We start from the raw sequence: 18986 nt of genomic DNA, 5'->3' as shown, positions 1-18986 counted from the left end.
CTAGTTACAAAAATATTAACCTTTTTTTAAAAAAATAATTTATTTATTTTATTTTTTATTTTATTTATTCATTTTTAGAGAGGAGAGAGAGAGGGAGAGAGAGAGACAGAGAGGGAGAAGGGGGGAGGAGCTGGAAGCATCAACTCCCATATGTGCCTTGACCGGGCAAGCCCAGGGTCTCAAACCAGAGACCTCAGCATTTCCAGGTCGACGCTTTATCCACTGCGCCACCACAGGTCAGGCCAATATTAACCTTCTTAACCCAGCCATTCTTTCTGCCGATCGTTTGCAAAGACCCAAATCCACTGATTGGAGACACTCTGTCTCTTAAACAATGAGAGACAGAGACCTTTACTTGTCTAGAACAATCTATCAGTTACCCTTCCTGAAGAGATGGGGTCAAATGGAATGGACTTTTGTATAGCCCTATAGTTCTTTCCTAAATGTTGAGGGTCAAAATAGGGATAAGAAAATTTCCTGATAGGGGTATCTGAGGAACTGGAAATTCCATCGTTACTCATTTCTCTGAAAGTCTCAATATTCCAAATAAAATTGTGAAACTTTTTACAGTAAGAAAATACATTAGGATAAAGACCGATCTTTGATGAGACAGTTCCCTCATCAGAGTGATTCCTTGTTCCTTGCCAGAGCCCGGCTTTGTTGTCCTGACAGAGCCGAGGCCAGCTGATGCATGCGTTCTGGTCCTGAGAAAGACTGTTCTGAAAGCCAGGTGCCAGAAACCTGCGTGCGGTGGAATAAAAATTTATTGGTAAAAGTGTAGCACTTTACAGAGACACAGCACACCTCAACCCCCAAGACTTTATATTCTGTTTTCTGAGCCAACAACAAAGTAAAACTGCTCTTTCTGTCCACTTTTATGCATTTAAAGGTGCCATTTAAATATGACATTTAGCATAATAAAGTCAAGGTATTTTAAGAAAGGGTGTCAAAAATTGGAATCCTAAAACTTGCAGTAGTTTAATTTGGGACTGTTTGTTTCAATGGTCCACTTCCATGAGGAGAAATCTTTTACTTTTTTTTTTTTTCTTTTCTCAGAAGACTCAACTCTCACTTCTGGTTTACCAAGAAAGCAAAGTTGAATGTTTGTCAAGGAATTTTTAGATTTTGAAAGAATTCGTATCAGAAAGAGAAGATTTCTCCTCTCTGTTTTATAACCCTAACTGTTATAGTTAAAGATTAAAGAATCTTAGCCAGGAGTTGGAGGATATTATATAAATTTTCAGTTATACATCAGGTTACAATGTTTTCTGTTTTAGATAAATACTTTTCAATCTGTGCTAGATACTATGGATGGTAAAATATATATATATATATATATATATATATATATATATATATATATATATATATAAATAAAATAGCTTACATTATATTATCTCATTTAATTCTCATCAAAACTCAGCAAAGGTGGATCGTGCGATTTCCACTGGGCGGAACCTGAATCTCCTCTGTACCTTGCCTGAGACCCTACCCACTAATCTCCAGTAATAACCTGCCATGGATCACAGTTCCCAGCAGAGTCAAGAACTGAACCCAGTTTTATGTGTGCAATTCTAAAGCCCACACTCTCTCCACTAAATAATGTGGCCTGAAGGTTTTGCAATAGTCAGATAGGGATAACTGAGAGGACTATTACCTGGTTGGGGTAAGAATGATATAATTGATGGTTATTGAACACATATCAATTATCACATGCTTGAACTCTATCAACAAGCTCTACTTCCTTCTCTTTCTTTATCCTATTACAGTATACCCATATTCAATTAGACAAATTTGGGAGGATATGTAACATACTGAAAATTAATAATCAAGTTATTAATTATTAAGGCTAGAGAATCCATTGCTCTCAGTGCCTGAATTCAGAGACTAGTCAAGAATGGCAAAGTGGATTTCTTTTTTCTAATGTTATACAGTGTACTGTGTTTTCAAATTCTCAAGGATGTGTTAGCATGCTACCTGGAGGTAGGACTCCAAAAGTTGTACTTATAATTAGGTGAAAAAATTATATTAGTTTTTTTTAAATGGAATACTCATTTTGTAAACGTATATTCTAAAAGCTACAAAAATGTTTAAATTCCCTCTTAGAAATAATTACCAGTATATATAATCTTCCTTTTCTAAGTTAAAAAAATATGCAACTTCTTATTTGTGTATATATAATTTGAAAAAACATAACAATTTAATTGCAATTGCGGTATTTCTCAGTAACCATCCCTCAGTTTTAAATATCATTTCTCTTTGAAGAGTTTGGTGTTTCTAAAGGAGTTGGAATTCTTTCAAAAATAAGGATCCAAGGCCCTGGCTGGTTAACTCAGCGGTAGAGTGTTGGCCTAGCCTGTGAAGTCCCGGGTTTGATTACCAGCCAGAGCACACAGGAGAAGCGCCCATTTGCTTCTCCACCCTTTTCCCTCTACTTTCTCTCTGTCTTTCTCTTCCCCTCCTGCAGCCAAGGCTCCACTGGAGAAAAGTTGGCCTGGGCACTGGGGACGGCTCCATGGCCTCTGCCTTAGGTGCTAGAATGGCTCCAGCCACAATGGAGCAACATCCCAGATGGACAGAGTATCGCCCTGTAGTGGGCATAATGAGTGGATCCTGGTCGGGCGCATTCGGGAATCTGTTTCTTTGCCTCCCCACTTCTCCTGTTAGAAAAAATAATAATAATAATAAATAAATAAATAAATAAATAAATAAATAAGGAGTCAAATTGTTAAAACATGTTTTTGCCCAGGTTCTGGCTAGCTGACAAAGCCAAGTTTGAGATCAATCAGTGAAGAATGTTTTCTTCATAATGTTAGAATAGCAATTTGATTTTAAATATTAATAGCCCTTGGTACACTAAAGACTTAGTGTTCATTTTTAAATGTATAACTTTTCTTAGATAATAAATGTTCTGTCTGCAAGCTGGGTGCTGTAACCTTGACTGCAGTGTGCACTGGGGAGAAGGATAATTCTCTATCTGAAGACACTGCTTAAGGGGCTCAGCTTGGGTTAAGTTTCATTGAATTTGTGATTGGGACGGAATGGTTGGTAATAGGGACTTCAAAGAAACTGAAGCTAGGCCCTAGCCAGTTTGCTCAGTCAGTTAAGTGTGTCATCCGGGAACAACAAGGTGTGGGTTCAATCCCCTGTCAGGGCAAACATGGGAAGTAGCCAGTGAATGCACGACTTAGTAGAACAACAAACGAATGCTTCACTTTCCCCTCCCCTCTCTCTTCCTTCCTCTCTTTGTCTCTCTGAAAACAAAACAAATAAAAAACAACAACCTCATTTAGAGTGTCCTTTGGAGTGCAGAGGTTGCCTCCTTGATTCCACAGTCAGGGCACATGCATGAGCAACTTAATGTGACAGTTCTGTCTTTCTCTCCCTGCCAACCTCAAACAAACAAACAAGCAAAAATACAACAAAACAGAAGGCAAGCAAACTAAGTATGTTAGAAATTAGAGAGAAATAATAGAGTTTGTAGAGCAAAGGGAAGGTATCAATGAAAATGTTGTCTTTGTTGTAGTCTTTATCTCATCTAACCCCCAATGGCTACCTTCCTCAGAAAATCCTAGAGCTGATAATTTCTTAAAGATGACTATATTGGCCCTGGCTGGTTGGCTCAGTGGTAGAGCGTCGGCCTGGCATGCAGGGGACCCGGGTTCAATTCCCGACCAGGGCACATAGGAGAAGTGCCCATTTGCTTCTCCACCACCACCACCCCCTTCCTCTCTGTCTCTCTCTTCCCCTCCCGCAGCCAAGGCTCCATTGGAGCAAAGATGACCCGGGCGCTGGGGATGGCTCCTTGGCCTCTGCCCCAGGTGCTAGAGTGGCTCTGGTCACGGCAGAGCGACGCCCCGGAGGGGCAGAGCATCGCCCCCTGGTGGGCAGAGCTTTGCCCCTGGTGGGCGTGCCGGGTGGATCCTGGTCGGGCACATGCGGGAGTCTGTCTGACTGTCTCCCTGTTTCTAGCTTCAGAAAAATACAAAAAAAAAAAAGATGACTATGTTGTCCAATTGCTCTGTGAGCACATATGTCTGGCTTCCTTAATATATATACTAATATATACTAGTGTCAGTGTTTTAGGAAGAGGAATACCAGATCTGGCCAGTTGACTCAGTGGTACAGCACCAGGCCAGCTTAAGGATGTCCCAAGTTTGATTTCCAGTCAAGGCACACATGAGAAGCAGCAGCCATCTGATTCTCTTCTGCTCCCTCTCTTTTTTCTCTCTTCCTCTCCCGCAGCCAGTGGCTTGATTGGTTCAAGCATCAGCCCCCAATGGAGTTGCTATGTGAATCCCAATTGGGGCACATTCAGGAGAGGAGTCTTTTTCACTACCTTCCCTCCTCTCACCTAAAAACAAACAAACAAACAAACAAAAAAAAAAAAAACCAAGAAGAAGAAGAATACCTGTAGCTTTTTTTAGTAACCTACAATTTCCACCCTACTCAAGAAGTTTACCCATTTACTCTGAACACTTAACACTAAGATATCATTTTGGTTATAGCTGACTTTGTTATTGTAGTAATGAAATTATTAGCTTTTCAACTTTCCAAAATCATAATGATTATGACTTGATATCTTAATGAGGGTTTTTATGAGCCTCAGCTCTTCAATAATTCTGTATTCTGCTGTGGCTGTCTTGTTTTTACCACATAATTGAGCTATGAGTTGACTTTTCATTTTACTTTACATGCATATAAAAAACACAAGGCAGGAAGCAGTAATAATTTACAATTCTCCCAAAGCTTCACTTTAGCCTCTAATTCTCTTTGCTTCTTCAGATTGTATAATACAATGTTGATTAGAAATGAGAGTATTTTGTCTTCTTTTTAAAATTTTTTTAAAAATTTTGTTTTCTTTCTGATTTAGGAAGAAAGCAGTCTTTCATCATTATATATGATGTAGTTGTAGATTATTTTTAGATATCCTATATTTTTTTAATTTTTTATTATTATTATTAATTTTAATAGGGTAACATTGATAAATCAGGGTACATATGTTCAGAGAAAACATCTCTAGGTTAGTTTGACATTTGATTATGCTGCATTCCCATCACCAAAAGTCATATAGTCTTCCATCACCTTCTCTCTGGTTTTCTTTGCCACTACCCTCCCCCCACCCCCCACCCCGTAACCACCACCCTCTTGTCCATGTCTCTAAGTCTCATCTTTATGTCCCACCTATGTATGGAATCATATAGTTCTTAGTTTTTTCTGATTTACTTATATTTATTTGAGCATAGTTTGTTTTTTATTTTGGGGGGGTTGAGAGAGAGGCAGGGAGAAACAGGAACATCGAGCTGCTCCTCTATGTGCCTTGACCGGGAAATGGAAGGCATTGAACCTGCAATCCCTGAGCTCTGGGAGGACACTCCAACCAACTGAGCAATCCAGCCAGGGCTTAATTTTTTTTTCTTTTTTTAAACACAAAGAAGAGAGAGAAAGAGAGAGAGGAGGGTTAAGGGAAGCATTCATCTGTTGTTCCACTCAGTTGTGTACTCGTTGGTTGCTTCCTGTGTGTGCCCTGACTGGGGATTGACCGCAACCTCGTTTCTGGAGGACACTCTTAACCAACTGAGCTAACCAGCCAGGGCTGAGTATGGAATTTTAAAACCCCAAGAATTAAGGATAAAATCCAACAACATTAAAAATAATCAAAACATGGCCAAGTAATAAATTTATTCCATGAATACAAACATGACTTATTTTAAAGAAATCTAGTAATACATTTAATAAGATTAATATTGAATATTATTTATTCATCTTGATAGATGGAAAAAGTACTTGATAAAATTCAACATTTCTTTCTAAGTAAAAATATTAGCAGACTGGGGTGGAAGGTCACTAACAATACAATAATAAATATTAATTCATAACAATGGAAGAAATATACTGAACATTGAAGCCCCAGGGACATTTCCAGTAAGATAAGAAAGGCAAGCATGTGAATAGCACTATTATATAACAATTCTATACTACTGGTTAACACACAGAAAAAAATCATAAATAAGAGACATTATTATTAGAAGAAAAAGACATTATAATATATAAATAAAGAAGCCAGTTACAAAGTAACTACACAGGAATTAGTAGCTTTCCAATGGTCAGAAATAGCCATTTAAAAAATGCAATGATTAGAACTCCTTAATAACGGCACTAGACAAAATAATTACTAACAAACTTAATGATGCATATGCCCTAATACTGTATAAGGAAAACAATGAAAGTTTGATAAGAAAATTAGAAAACTTCCTGAAAAAAAATTTTTTTAATGGATAGAAAGCTACACTGTATTAAGATGTCAATTATTTCTACATCAATTTTGTCAAATTCATAATAGGATTATTATATTAGAATACGATTATAAAAAATCACAGAAAGGAAAACATGAGACTACTCAAGAAAAATTAAAAATAAGCTCAATAATGGAAGATAAACAACTCAGTAAAACTGTAATAATGTAATCTTTATAGGGATTGTATAAGAAGAACAAAGCAATTAGGGAGAGTATACAATTTCAGCAACAGGCTTTAATGATAAAACATACAGTTCTCCCCAAAATGGTTAAAGCTCTATTATTTGACAAATGATCCTGGGACTCTTAGCCATTTAATTAAATCAAATGTTTGTATTTGGTTACTTCATACAGTATACCAAAATAGGTTTAGAATAGATTAGAGAATGAAAAGTAAAGAATGAAATAATGACAAGTATTTACTTTACACCGAAGTAGTAGCATTTTTTGAGCAAAAAAGCATAAAAAGAAATTTTAAAAGATTAAAAAACTTCACAATGATTGTAAAAATATAAACAGCTATTTGGCAAAATAAACTCGTATTTAGATTTATTTAGCAACTTACAGACAAATAATTTATTTAATAGACATTTAATGCTCTTTAGTTCATAGAAACCTATTTTAAAAAAGAATAACCCAATCAGATAAAACTGGGAAAATATATGAGTATTAAGTTCAAAAAATGTAGAAATAGAAATAGTAAATAAACTTAATTTAAAAGTTTAACCCCACCTGAAATAGAATAAATGCTAATTGAAACATGATAAGTCATTTTAGTCCATTAAATTGCAAAGAGGAGGATAGTGTGCATTTTATGTGTTAAAACATATTGCTCATATATAGGTTGAATAAATCTTTTTATACAGCTGCATAATGGAAAGTATGTTGTCATTAAAAATTAATCTCAGGATATTTATGGACATAGAAAAATATAGCCCAGGCTATAATATTAACCATGGAAAATAAAGTTATCCCATGTTATGATTCCAATACAACTAATACATAGGTATAAGTCAGTATGCATTAAACAAAGATTGGGTAGGAAATAAAACTAGTAATATCTTAGCATTAGGATAATACTTTAATTTGTTTTTATGCTTATCTGTAATTTTCTATTAAAATGATTACTATAAAACCAGACAGTGCAATATAAAGCATAATTATGATGAAAACCTTAAAGTATTTATTGAGATAGTATTATACAAACTGAAGTTACAATTCAAAAGTATCAGGCTGGTTGCCCAGTGGGTTGCAGCCAACATTTTTTTTTTATGAAATAGGATGGAAGATAAAATATCTTTGAGATTTATGTGGATTTTTCAAGAAAAAAAGGAATGAAGGAAGGAGGGAAGGAAGGAGGGAAGGAAGGAAGGAGGGAAGGAAGGAAGGAAGGAAGGAAGGAAGGAAGGAAGGAAGGAAGGAAGGAAGGAAGGAAGGAAGGAAGGAAGGAAGAAGAAGCATCACAACAAATACTTAGTTTTAGTACACACACACACACCCCACATACTCAGATATATATATGTCTAAATACTTAATTTATCCATATTTCTTGCTTGATTTCTTCAAAAAGTTTGAAAGACTCTACGTTACAATAATTTTTTTCCATGTAATTGAAGATTCCTGAAATTGCCTTCTTTACATTGTTAACACATTCACATTCACTTCATTCTGTTCATAAAATAGCCACAAAAGTGGGAGTCATTGAGGAACCCAGATTTAACAATTTCAACTACTGCTGGCTTAAAAAGAAAATAACAAGCACAATACCCAAAGGGCTTAAACTTGTGAAAATATCAAATATTATGGTGCTCTGTAATGAAGGATTATTTAAGTCAATACACAGCCAAACTTGCATCATTTAAAATTCCCTTGGTCAGCATATTTCAATATGCACTAGGACAATTTAAAAGTTAGATGGAAAACAAAGATTAAAATTGAATTTATTGTGAGATTAGTTTTGCAAGCAAGTCAGTCCAAGTTTTTGGAATCACATAGCTTTTAACTATTTCCATATAGGTGAATATTCCATTCTCTTGCCCCTTCTAAGTATCATTTTGAGGAAGTTTTTAATGGAGACATAAAACACAAGTACTTGAGTGTCTAATAATTTGAGTAGACTTGGCCTCTCCCTGAATAAAATGCGCTGGACGTTCACAGCTGCGGGCTATTATTAATTACTCTGCCCCATATGAGTTCAGTGAACCTCTAGTGTATCATTGACTTTGATTTTATGCATCACAATTTCAAACCATATTTCAGTCTGCTTTATTTAAAGTAGACTTGGGTCCTTCATTCCCTTAAACCAGGGGTAGTCAACCTTTTTATACCTACCGCCCACTTTTGTATCTCTGTTAGTAGTAAAATTTTCTAACCGGTTCCACAGTAATGGTGATTTATAAAGTAGGGAAGTAACTTTACTTCATAAAATTTATAAAGCAGAGTTACAGCAAGTTAAAGCATATAATAATAATTACTTACCAAGTACTTTATGTCGGAATTTTGCTAAGTTTGGCAGAATAACTCTTTATAAAACAACTTACTATAGTTAAATCTATCTTTTTATTTATACTTTGGTTGCTCTGCTACCGCCCACCATGAAAGCTGGAACGCCCATTAGTGGGCGGTAGGGACCAGATTGACTACCACTGCAAAGCATTGATGATGACAAATGAGGTTATTTTGCCAACATCAACAGTACATTTTAATCAGAATAATTTCTGAAATGCTGTTTTTCCCACTAAAGCCTTAGTGTTGTAGCTTCACTCCCAGCATCGCCTTCTTACCCTGCACACTCCGAAACTGCAGACAGACTGACATCAGCAGGTGACACTCCTAGGAAGAAGGAAGTCTGGCATGAAAAGCCAATTACAAAAGTTATTTTCCTTACTGAAAATACTTTTTAGTTAAAGATAGGGGGAATAAAAACCAGAAAGTAACAAACATATCCTTTTTGTTATTTGAAAGGAAAGAGGAACAAGATGTGAGTTTTTTTAATGAGATAAAAAAATTGGTATTGTTATGTTTTAATACATAATTTGGCAACCCTAGTTTCTAGAAATCTAGAAGAAAGATTATGCCTTTACTTTATAAAACAAGGTATCACATGTGTACATGATAAAGTTCCAGATATCAAATAACAGATGATTTGACCTCAGTTTTCCATCTGAAACTGATCTCCGAAGCAGTCTTTCCACATTCTGCAGATAATTATTCTTATTGGCACTGGATTATGATTCTGAGCTACAAGTAACATCAAGAGCTTTCATTAAAAAAGAAATACAAGCGTTGGCCTGGTGTGAAGTCCCGGGTTCGATTCGCGGCCAGGGCACACAGGAGAAGTGCCCATCTGCTTCTCCACCCCTCCCCCTCTCCTTCCTCTCTGTCTCTCTCTTCCCCTCCCGCAGCCAAGGCTCCATTGGAGCAAAGTTGGCCCGGGCGTTGAGGATGGCTCTGTGGCCTCTGCCTCAGGCGCTAGAATGGCTCTGGTTGCAACACAGCTATGCCCCAGATGGGCAAAGCATCACCCCTGGGTGGGCATGCCGGGTGAATCCCGGTCGGGCGCATGCAGGAGTCTGACTACCTCCCCATTTCCAACTTCAGAAAAATACAAAAAAAAAATTATATATATATAATGCAAACATAACATGTATTTCCTTGCATAATATAATGATGTAAATTTTTATAATTTATCCTACAATATTGCCTATGTAATAGGTTACATAGTTAGATTCCCCTAATACTTTCAGAGTATTCAGGCATCAAAATTCTGAAAAACTTTAAGTTCAAGTTTCTTGATTTTAGAAGAAATCATTTTAGAAGTAAAATCACTTATCTCATGCCAAAGGCCAATTAGAAACAGTTAGTGTGCTCCAGGAAATCATATATGAGTTTTTACAAATTTCTTTGTTACAAGAATAATAATTAGATCAAAAATTTTAATTTTTTGACCTACTTTTTAAATTAAAATATTTTAGTATTTCAAAACAAACTAAATTTGACAGTTTCATATTACCTATTTTACCTTATAGTAAAATATGTTAGTTATCACTGCTGGGTTTCCTTATACTTATTTCTCATCTGAAATACTTTTGCTTTTTTATTTTTTGTTATTTTTTTGACAGAGACAGAGAGTCAGAGAGAGGGACAGATAGGGCCAGAGAGACAGGGAGAGAGATGAGAAGCATCAGTTTTTCGTTTCGGCTCCTTAGTTGCTCAATAATTGCTTTCTTATATGTGCCTTGATGGAGGGGAGTGGCTACAGCAGAGCAAGTGCCCCTTTGCTCAAGCCAGTGACCCTGGGGTCATGTCGATGATCCCATGCTCAAGCCAGCAATCTCGTACTGGTGAGTCCATGCTCAAACCAGATGAGCCCGTGCTCAAGCTGGCAACCTCGAGGTCTCGAACCTGGGTCCTCTGTGGCCCCATCCAATGCTCTATCCACTGTGCCACCTCCTGGTCAGGCTACTTTTGCTTATTTATTTATTTATTTAGACAATTAAATTTAAAAGGGTGACATTGGTCAACCACTGTACATAGATTTAGAGAAAACATCTCCACATCATTTGGACAGTCGATTATGCTGTATATCCATCACCCAAAGTCAAATCATTCTCTGTCACCTTATATTTGTTTCTTTATGCCCCTCCCCCCACCCTCTTCCTTCTCCTTTCTTTCCCTCCCTCTGGTCACCACTGCACCCTTATCTATGTCCATGAGTCTCAATTTTGTGTCCTACTTATATATGGAATCATACAGTTTTTAGATTTTTCTGACTTACTTATTTCACTCAGTATAATGTTACTAAGGTCCATTCATGTTGTCGTAAATGATATTATGTCATCATTTCTTACTTTTGCTTTTTGTAAAAGCATCTTTCCATTTTTTTGATGCTGAAGGATCATTTTTCACACTTTTTCAGACAGTGGCAAGAAAATTACTAAATGTACAATTGATTTTTCCACTAAGTGCCCACTATGATAAATAACCTTAAGTCTGCAAGGACCATATAAATTAAGACACCTTGATGCAGGATTTGTCCTAAAGTTTTCAGAGTTTTACAGATTTTTATTTTTAGATAACAATCTAAAACATAGTTCAACAAAACCTAGAAAATTTGACCCACCTTCTTGTTTTTTGTAAATATAATTTTATTGGAACACAGCCACGCTGTGTTTTGTATTTGTGGCTACTTTTGAGCTACAAAGGTAGAAGTGCCTACTTAGGACAGAAACCGTACAACATGCAAAGCCTGAAATATTTAATCTGACCCTTTACAGAAAACATTTGCTGACTTCTGGTCTAGAAAGTAGCTGCTAACTGGGACTTAAGATTCTGTAAAGTTTCTTTTCTAAATTCTCTTTTGTAGAGATTGGTCTTCTCACTGGTGCAATGAATGATACATGCTCACTTGTGCAGTAAGACACACTTAATTTTTTTTTAAGTGAGAAGCAGAGAGGCAAAGACAGACTCCTGCATGTGCCTGACCGGGATCCCAGCAAGCCCCCTACCCATAGATGCTCTGCCCATGTGGGGCTGCTGCTCTGTTGCTTGGCAACCAGCTATTTCAGCACCTGACACGAGGCCATGGAGCCATCCTCAGTGCCTGGGCCAACTTGCTCAACCCTTGAAACATGGCTGCAGGAGAAGAAGAGATAGAGGAGAGAAAGAGAGAGAGAGAGAGAAGGGGGAGAGGTGGAAAAGCAGATGGTCACTTCTCCTGTGTGCCCTGACCAGAATCTAACCCGGGACTTCCACTTGCTGGACCAACCAGCTAGAGCCAGCACTCTTCATTTTTAATTCTTATGTATTACTTATGTATATATTTTAACATGTGTTGTATTTTCTTCTCCTGTGTATATTAACCTTGTAAAATAAGTCATTTCTGAAACCTTTTCTACAAAACTAAGATAAGTTAGAGATTTGATGAGAGTTACACTTTAATTTCTTGACTGGATAGATGCTGCAGGCTATTGTTTGTTTTCTAGCTGCCTTATTTAATGGGCTCACTTAATGTGGTCCCTGGGGGCTTTGAAATCAACATCCCATTGCAATTGAGTGGGGCATAGTACAATTAATTTGAAGTATAGCTCTCTATCCATTTGTTCTGGAATTAGGTAATAGTGAGAAGGAAGTAACTTCTTCCTAAAAAAATTGGAAATATATTAAAGTTAGGAGCCCAGACTATTTAAATCAGTTTTAGAGAAATAGTTACAAATCCATGTAATCTCTGCCTTATTTATAAATATTGAATAAAGATTTGTCCCATGTTTGAGAACAACTTAGATTTTTCTCTTATAAGATTCTTAGGAATGATAAAGGATATTTCACTTTAATATGGTACACAGAATTAATTTCCAAAATTTTTCCAAAATACTGTTGGTAAAATGAAAATCTCATTTATTCACTTTCAACAAGTGTCGACCTTCCCACATGCCTAGTACAAAGTCACTAGTTAGATATAAAAAACAGCTGATACTAAATGATGACTATGAACCAAACTCCAATTTAAACCTTACATAACCTCATTTTACAGATGAGGAAACAAGCTTAGATGGGAAAAATAACTAAGATTACATACCTGTTTTGTTCCCAAGTCAAAATGTCAACTCAAGCAGTTTGACTCGCAAACCTCTCTTTGAACCATGTTCTCTCTGAAGTCTTAAGTTCAAACACAAGCAATTATAGTGTAATAATAGATGTCAGCAATTGACATTGGGTTGATATAGGGGGGCACTGAGAACGAGGTGCTGACTGTTCTGGGTGGGAAGAAAGTAGATGCTTCTTGGATGAGATATGTTTGAGTTTAGTTGGGTTTGCTATTAGAAACAGGGAAGCTGTTTCAAACATAAGTAACTGCATGTTCAAAGGCAGAGACATGAAGAAGCATACCACGTTCAGGGAGTTGCACTAAGGGACAGGAGAACAGGTTGTAGGGATGGTGGGGAAGAGCCAGAAGGAGCCTGCCATATGGACATATCATATAGGATTTCAGTGGTTTTCAGATTTCAGTGTGGTAAGAATCATCTGAGATGGTTTACAATAAAAATTGCTGGACTTGAATTACTAGAGGATCTTTCTTATATGGATAGACCCAGGAATTTACAGTTGAATAGGAATACTAGATGATTTCAATGTAGAAGAGCTTCTTTGCTAACAGTGTTGATGTTGGAAAACCAAAATGCCAGAGCATAACATGGTTAATGTCTCTGTTTTAGAAAAAAACAACCCAGCAGCTCAGTCAAGAGAGGAAGTAGTTCTCAAAAGTGATTTTGGGATTTATTTTTAATTCAGAAATAACATAAAGGTGGTTTTTCTTAATAATTTATAACACACTTTTGTTTATAATGGTTTTCAGGTGCTATTTAGATTACTAGTTATAATAAATACTAAAAAAGCAACATCCAGTTGTATTAATTTTATAAGGCACTGTAAGCTACAGAACACATGAGCTTTTCAAACCAAATCTTATGTGTGTTACCATTGTCAAGCCTTCCTACGCTAGCAATTAGTAAACTGCAAGTCAGTTAATACTCAATTGTAAATAAATTGCTTAATTGAAACACATATTTTCAGTAGAACCTAATTTCACACAATATAACTAGGGAATTATTTAATAAATCAAGCAAAATGCAGTGTTTCCATACTTTTTCCTGGGATTGATTTAACCATTTAAAGGACTAATTACTTCAGATAAAATTTTAGTTGACCTATAAATTTAAGATTTACTACTGTGTTGTTATAATATAAGCTAAAAGTTTCTATTTCCCACTGGCTTTGATACATCAGCAATATAGTTTGTTAGAACTAACTGCATTTTAAAAATTATCTCTTCCATTTCATTATTTGTGGTCAGGTGGCTCCCCAAAATATTTCTACTGTAGAAAATCAATATATCTCCATCTTGCAAAAGACAATGTTAATATGTACATTTTTCAGTATTTAACAAACTTGAATGGCAAAAAAAAAAAAAAAAGGAAGAGAAAATAACCGTGTAACTCATCTGAAGTTAAATACACTCTGTTAGATTTTTGGGGGTAACCAGAGATGGCCTTGTCCAACTGGGAATTCTCAAAATTCACAAGCCAGATCACACACTGATGTTTATTCCACACTTAAGCTTCTTCATCACAGATGGTAAGCATAAAATAGCTGAGCTCTAATGAATCATGTCTGGGCAGAATGATAGATATAGTCTTTTGTTGTTGATGTTGACAGTAGAGTTGTTTTCACATTCCACTTGAATTAAATTATGCTCATTCATACCATAGTACATAATCTCTGGCAAAAATACTTAGAAAATGTCATCATGTGGACCAACTGCAAAACAAGTGGGGAAAAAAATAGCACTTTAGGCCATATAAGAAAATTTAAGCCAAAAGTTAAACAGCCTCCTTTTATTTATTTTTTTATTTTATTAAATTTATCGGGTGACACTTTTTAATCGTATCATATAGGTTTCAAGTGTACATTTCTATGATCTGTGATCTGTATATTGTATGGTGTACCCACCACCCAAAGTCAATCTCTTGTTACCATATATTTGGTCTTGTTACCCCCCTACCACATCACTCCCTCCCCTCTGGTAGGCACTATACTCTTGTCTGTGTCTATTAGTTTCAGTTTTACATCCTACACACGAGTGAAATCATATGGCTGTTAGCTTTTTCTGACTGACTTATTTCACTTCACATAATATTGTCGAGGTTCTTTTCTTATGGCTAAGTAGTATTCCATAATATATGTTTAACATGACATGGAAAGAGGATGTGGTACATATTTTTAAATATATATATAAGTATCTTTAGATTAACATTTATTTATATGGATTTATAAATATGATATGTAAATTTATACATAGATATTAAAATTCTTGGCACTATAAATCTTTCTTTAAAAGACTGACAAAAATATTTTGACTTTCTAATAAGAAAATGAAATCATGTGTCTGATATACTAGGTATGATCATATATGTTCACCACCAAGTTTGGTAAATAAATCCATGAAATTTTATATAAAGGAGAAAAGTTAAATGGTAAAGTAAGATATGATCAAAAGCAGTTATGAAGCTTTATCAGAATGGTCTCTAGATAGTAATTTCTGTGTCTTATAAAAATCAATGGACTGTAGCTAGCGTGTGAAAATTATTCCAGTCAAGGAAGAGAGTGAACAAAATCTTACTAACCCAGTGCTTGGTAAATTAGACATTTTAGTTATGACATAATCATAGTGTTAAGAATCCACAAGAAAACATTCTGGTTGAATGAGTTACTAGAAGGAGTCACAGAACTCAGAAAAGCCTTTATACCCAAGGTTGCCATTTACTATAGCCAAAGGATAGAGATTAAAATTAGGAAGGGCGAAGGGCACCTAGGGCAGAGTCCAGCAGAGACAAGCTCCCAGTTCTCTTCCAGTGCAGTTGTGCAGACAGCACTTACACCCCCAGCAGCAATTTGTGAGCACATGTTGTACACATGTTGTGTGTGTGTACACCATGTACTGCCAACCAAGAAAACTCAGCCAAACCTTGGTGGCCAGGGTTTTTATTGAGGTCAGTCACATAGGTGTGAAATTTTCCATGACTAACCTCATATCAAGTCACCAGCCCCCACAGAGTGCAAACTAAGATAACATGGCGCAGGGCTTTAGTGAATAAAACATTCCCCATAAACCATATTGTTACCATAGACCATCTTGCATTTATCCAGCAGGATATTCCACAGACTTAGAGGTCATCTTCCAGGAGCTGGACAAGGGCCAGTTATTTCTTTGGAATGTGTGGGTTTGAACATCGCAGACCTGCTCAATTAACCCTTTACTACACAGTAGAATTTGTATGACTGTGGGTCTTAAATTTAAAAAAACCTAAGATAAACAAATACAAAGATCTGAAACCCTGAAAAATAATACCTGCAAAATATTTTTCTGTATCCATTTGTTTGAATGATGAAAAAAATGAGTAAAATCAACTTCATAGAATAGCAATTGATCTTACCTTTGGGAGGAATACAGGTGTCCTGCACAGGGAAGTGGGCCTCAGTGGAGTCATTGACCATGTTTAGTCCTAATCGCATGGCTACATGGGGCTGAGTTGTTACATGGAGCACTAAATTCTTCACTGCTGCTCCAATTAACAGATCCATAGAAGAAAGCTTATGTTGTGCTTAACTAAAAATTTGAGAATTAAGTACTTATCAATATTTTTCTTCTAATTTTTGCCCCTCACTGTGCACCCCTTACTCCCTCTTCTGAACCACAACATGGTCTCTGAAGATGTTCCAGTGGATTTGATCGTCATCGCCAGGACTGGGTGGACAGTGGATGCCCTGAAGAGGTACACATGCATTATTATGACAAGATTTCATTTATACCTGCTATAACTTAATGAAAATACTACCTAATTTACTAAAAGTAAGCAGCAACTATTGACTCCCTAATAGGCACCAAATTCGGGTATAAGTCTTTCAATGTATTTTCCGAATTTATTCTCATACCCATCCTATGCAGAAGGAGCTGTTATTGCCTCCATAATACTAAGAGGAGAAGCAGGGGGGGGGTGAGGGGTGTAGTGAGGGTGTCTAGAGTTGGGTATGGGGGCTAGGGAATAATAGAACTGGGATTTGAATTTCTATGAGCAAAGGGTAGTTCTCGTGGCTTTTCAAAGATCTAGGAAGCCATTTATTCATGTTTTTCACTCAAATTAAAAAACCAATGGTATGGAGGAAAAGACTGATTGCAGCATATTGGACCAATACAAGTTAAAATTATATAACATGGAAACAGTAACTCCCAGGAAAACATGATAGAGATAATGATGCAATGAAGTGATTTAAACAAATGTATACACAGAGGCAGTTGTAACCTGTTTAAAAGTATTCCAGTGAATTGCATTTTCACTACCATTTTAGGGTCCCATAAAGAGTTCACAAGAAAGTCTGTTTCTTCCTTTGTGAAGTTTTAGGGTATGAATTTGAAAAAGCACTATGAGCAATTATACAATTTTTCTCATTCAGTAAAGGAAATAATATCAAAGTGCTATTTTACAAAACTATTAGGTGATCAATAGTTACTGGATTCTTTTCTAAGTTGTTTTTATTTATAATGTATCAGAAATATCTTTATAAATACATCTTTAAGAATATTCTTGAACTTTAATCAACTTTTGATATTCAAGTGGGTAATTACAGTGATATTCTCATCCATCTATTTCATTTCACTTATAACGTTCAAAAAGAACATATATTGGTAGTCCTAGTTGTGTTATTAGACTGATGTTTCTTTATATAATCACAGTTACCTCAATTATCTATATATGTGTAAAGATCAAGGGTGTAATTCAGACATCTTAATTTTCTTGCTTAAGTCTGAGCCCACCATAACCCATAGGAGATAAAGAAGAATTCATCATATTTTAAGCCCTCCTAAATATATTTGTGGGGAATTTACCATGTTCTGTTTCCTGTGCTAAGCACTAAAATTACAAAGATTTTTAAAAAATTACTCTTTACCCAAAGAGCTCCAAATCTAGTACATTCTGTAGTATTCAGTATTTCCATTTTATTTTGAAAATAATTATTCACATTTCTAGCTTTCTGGTAAGCCATGTACCCTTATTTTATAAGTAAGTAGCAAGGTCCCCAGTTCTAGCCTGTTTTCAATACCTAAAACCAGGATTACTTTTTCTTTCTCATCTTGTGATATGAGTTTATTCAGCAAATGCAAACCTTAATACAAACACTGTGTTCTAAGCACCAATAGTGTGAAAGTGTAAGAAGTGTGTCCATTTGAGTAGACAGACCACTGAACAAAGGACAGCACTTAAAGAATGCCACGAGCAAAAATACAGTGTCTATAAGTGGATGATCTTGCAAAGGAGAGGAATAGAAGGTTTACTTGAGGAGATGATATTTAAAATGAAGCCTGAAGGGTAATTAGAGTTTTAAGAAGAGGACTAGCAAGGGATGACCTTGGTGATATAAGGAGGGACCAAAATATGACAAGTTGAAGGAGTTTGAACTTTACCTTGGTCAAGAAAAAGCTACCTGAAGGATTCTAAGTGAATGATTTGATCCAAATGATTTTTTAAAGAATCACCCTGGCTGTGGGTTAATAAATTGTCTTTAGCAATATATAACCGAGGCTGATGATCTGGACTAAAACAAGGGGAATATGGTGGTGACTACAGTGGTTGGAATGGTGGAAAGGTAACTGGTTGAATGGAAATGAGAACTAGAAAAGTGGGTTTTTTCCTCTAAAATTTTTTTAAAACATTTAATAATATTACTGTAGTACTAAAACAATTAAAAAAAATCCATGATTGCACTACCCAACTGAAGGACTAGAATTCGTGATGGCTGTGAGGCTGGCTCTCTGCTCTTCCATGTCACCCTTGCCTCTCCCTCTTACAAAGAAATGAGTTTATTATCACTCAGAATTTGTTCTTAACACTTATCCATGGGGGGGGGGGGCTGTGGTGGTGGTTTATTCCTTTTCATAGTTGTATACTTCATGGTATGATTATCCTATTCATTTACTCATCAAATATTTATTGTATGCCCATTTTTAGATACTGGGATGCATTAGTGAAACAATTGGAAAGCAAAATAAAACCACCAAACTCTGCCAGCCTAGATCTATATTCTTAAAATCCTACTTTCTTCAATTAGTGATTTGTTTATGGACATTTTTTTC

At 36.0% G+C, this 18986-nt stretch overlaps 1 protein-coding gene across 3 annotated transcripts in view; it reads left to right on the top strand.

Annotated features, from left to right (window-relative positions):
* Positions 1-18986, top strand: part of PLXDC2 (plexin domain containing 2) — a 521092-nt gene that overhangs the window by 425761 nt on the left and 76345 nt on the right. For all 3 annotated transcript variants that reach the window (XM_066233239.1, XM_066233238.1, XM_066233237.1), the window contains one exon: positions 16569-16629. In XM_066233239.1, coding sequence (XP_066089336.1) covers positions 16569-16629 — 61 coding nt within the window. The remainder of the gene's footprint in view (positions 1-16568; positions 16630-18986) is intronic.

This window comes from Saccopteryx bilineata, chromosome 5 (assembly GCF_036850765.1).
Source record: "Saccopteryx bilineata isolate mSacBil1 chromosome 5, mSacBil1_pri_phased_curated, whole genome shotgun sequence".
Taxonomy (NCBI): Eukaryota; Metazoa; Chordata; class Mammalia; order Chiroptera; family Emballonuridae; genus Saccopteryx; species Saccopteryx bilineata.
The sequence above is the reverse complement of the archived record's forward strand: the minus strand, read 5'-3'. Positions and strand labels throughout refer to the sequence as shown.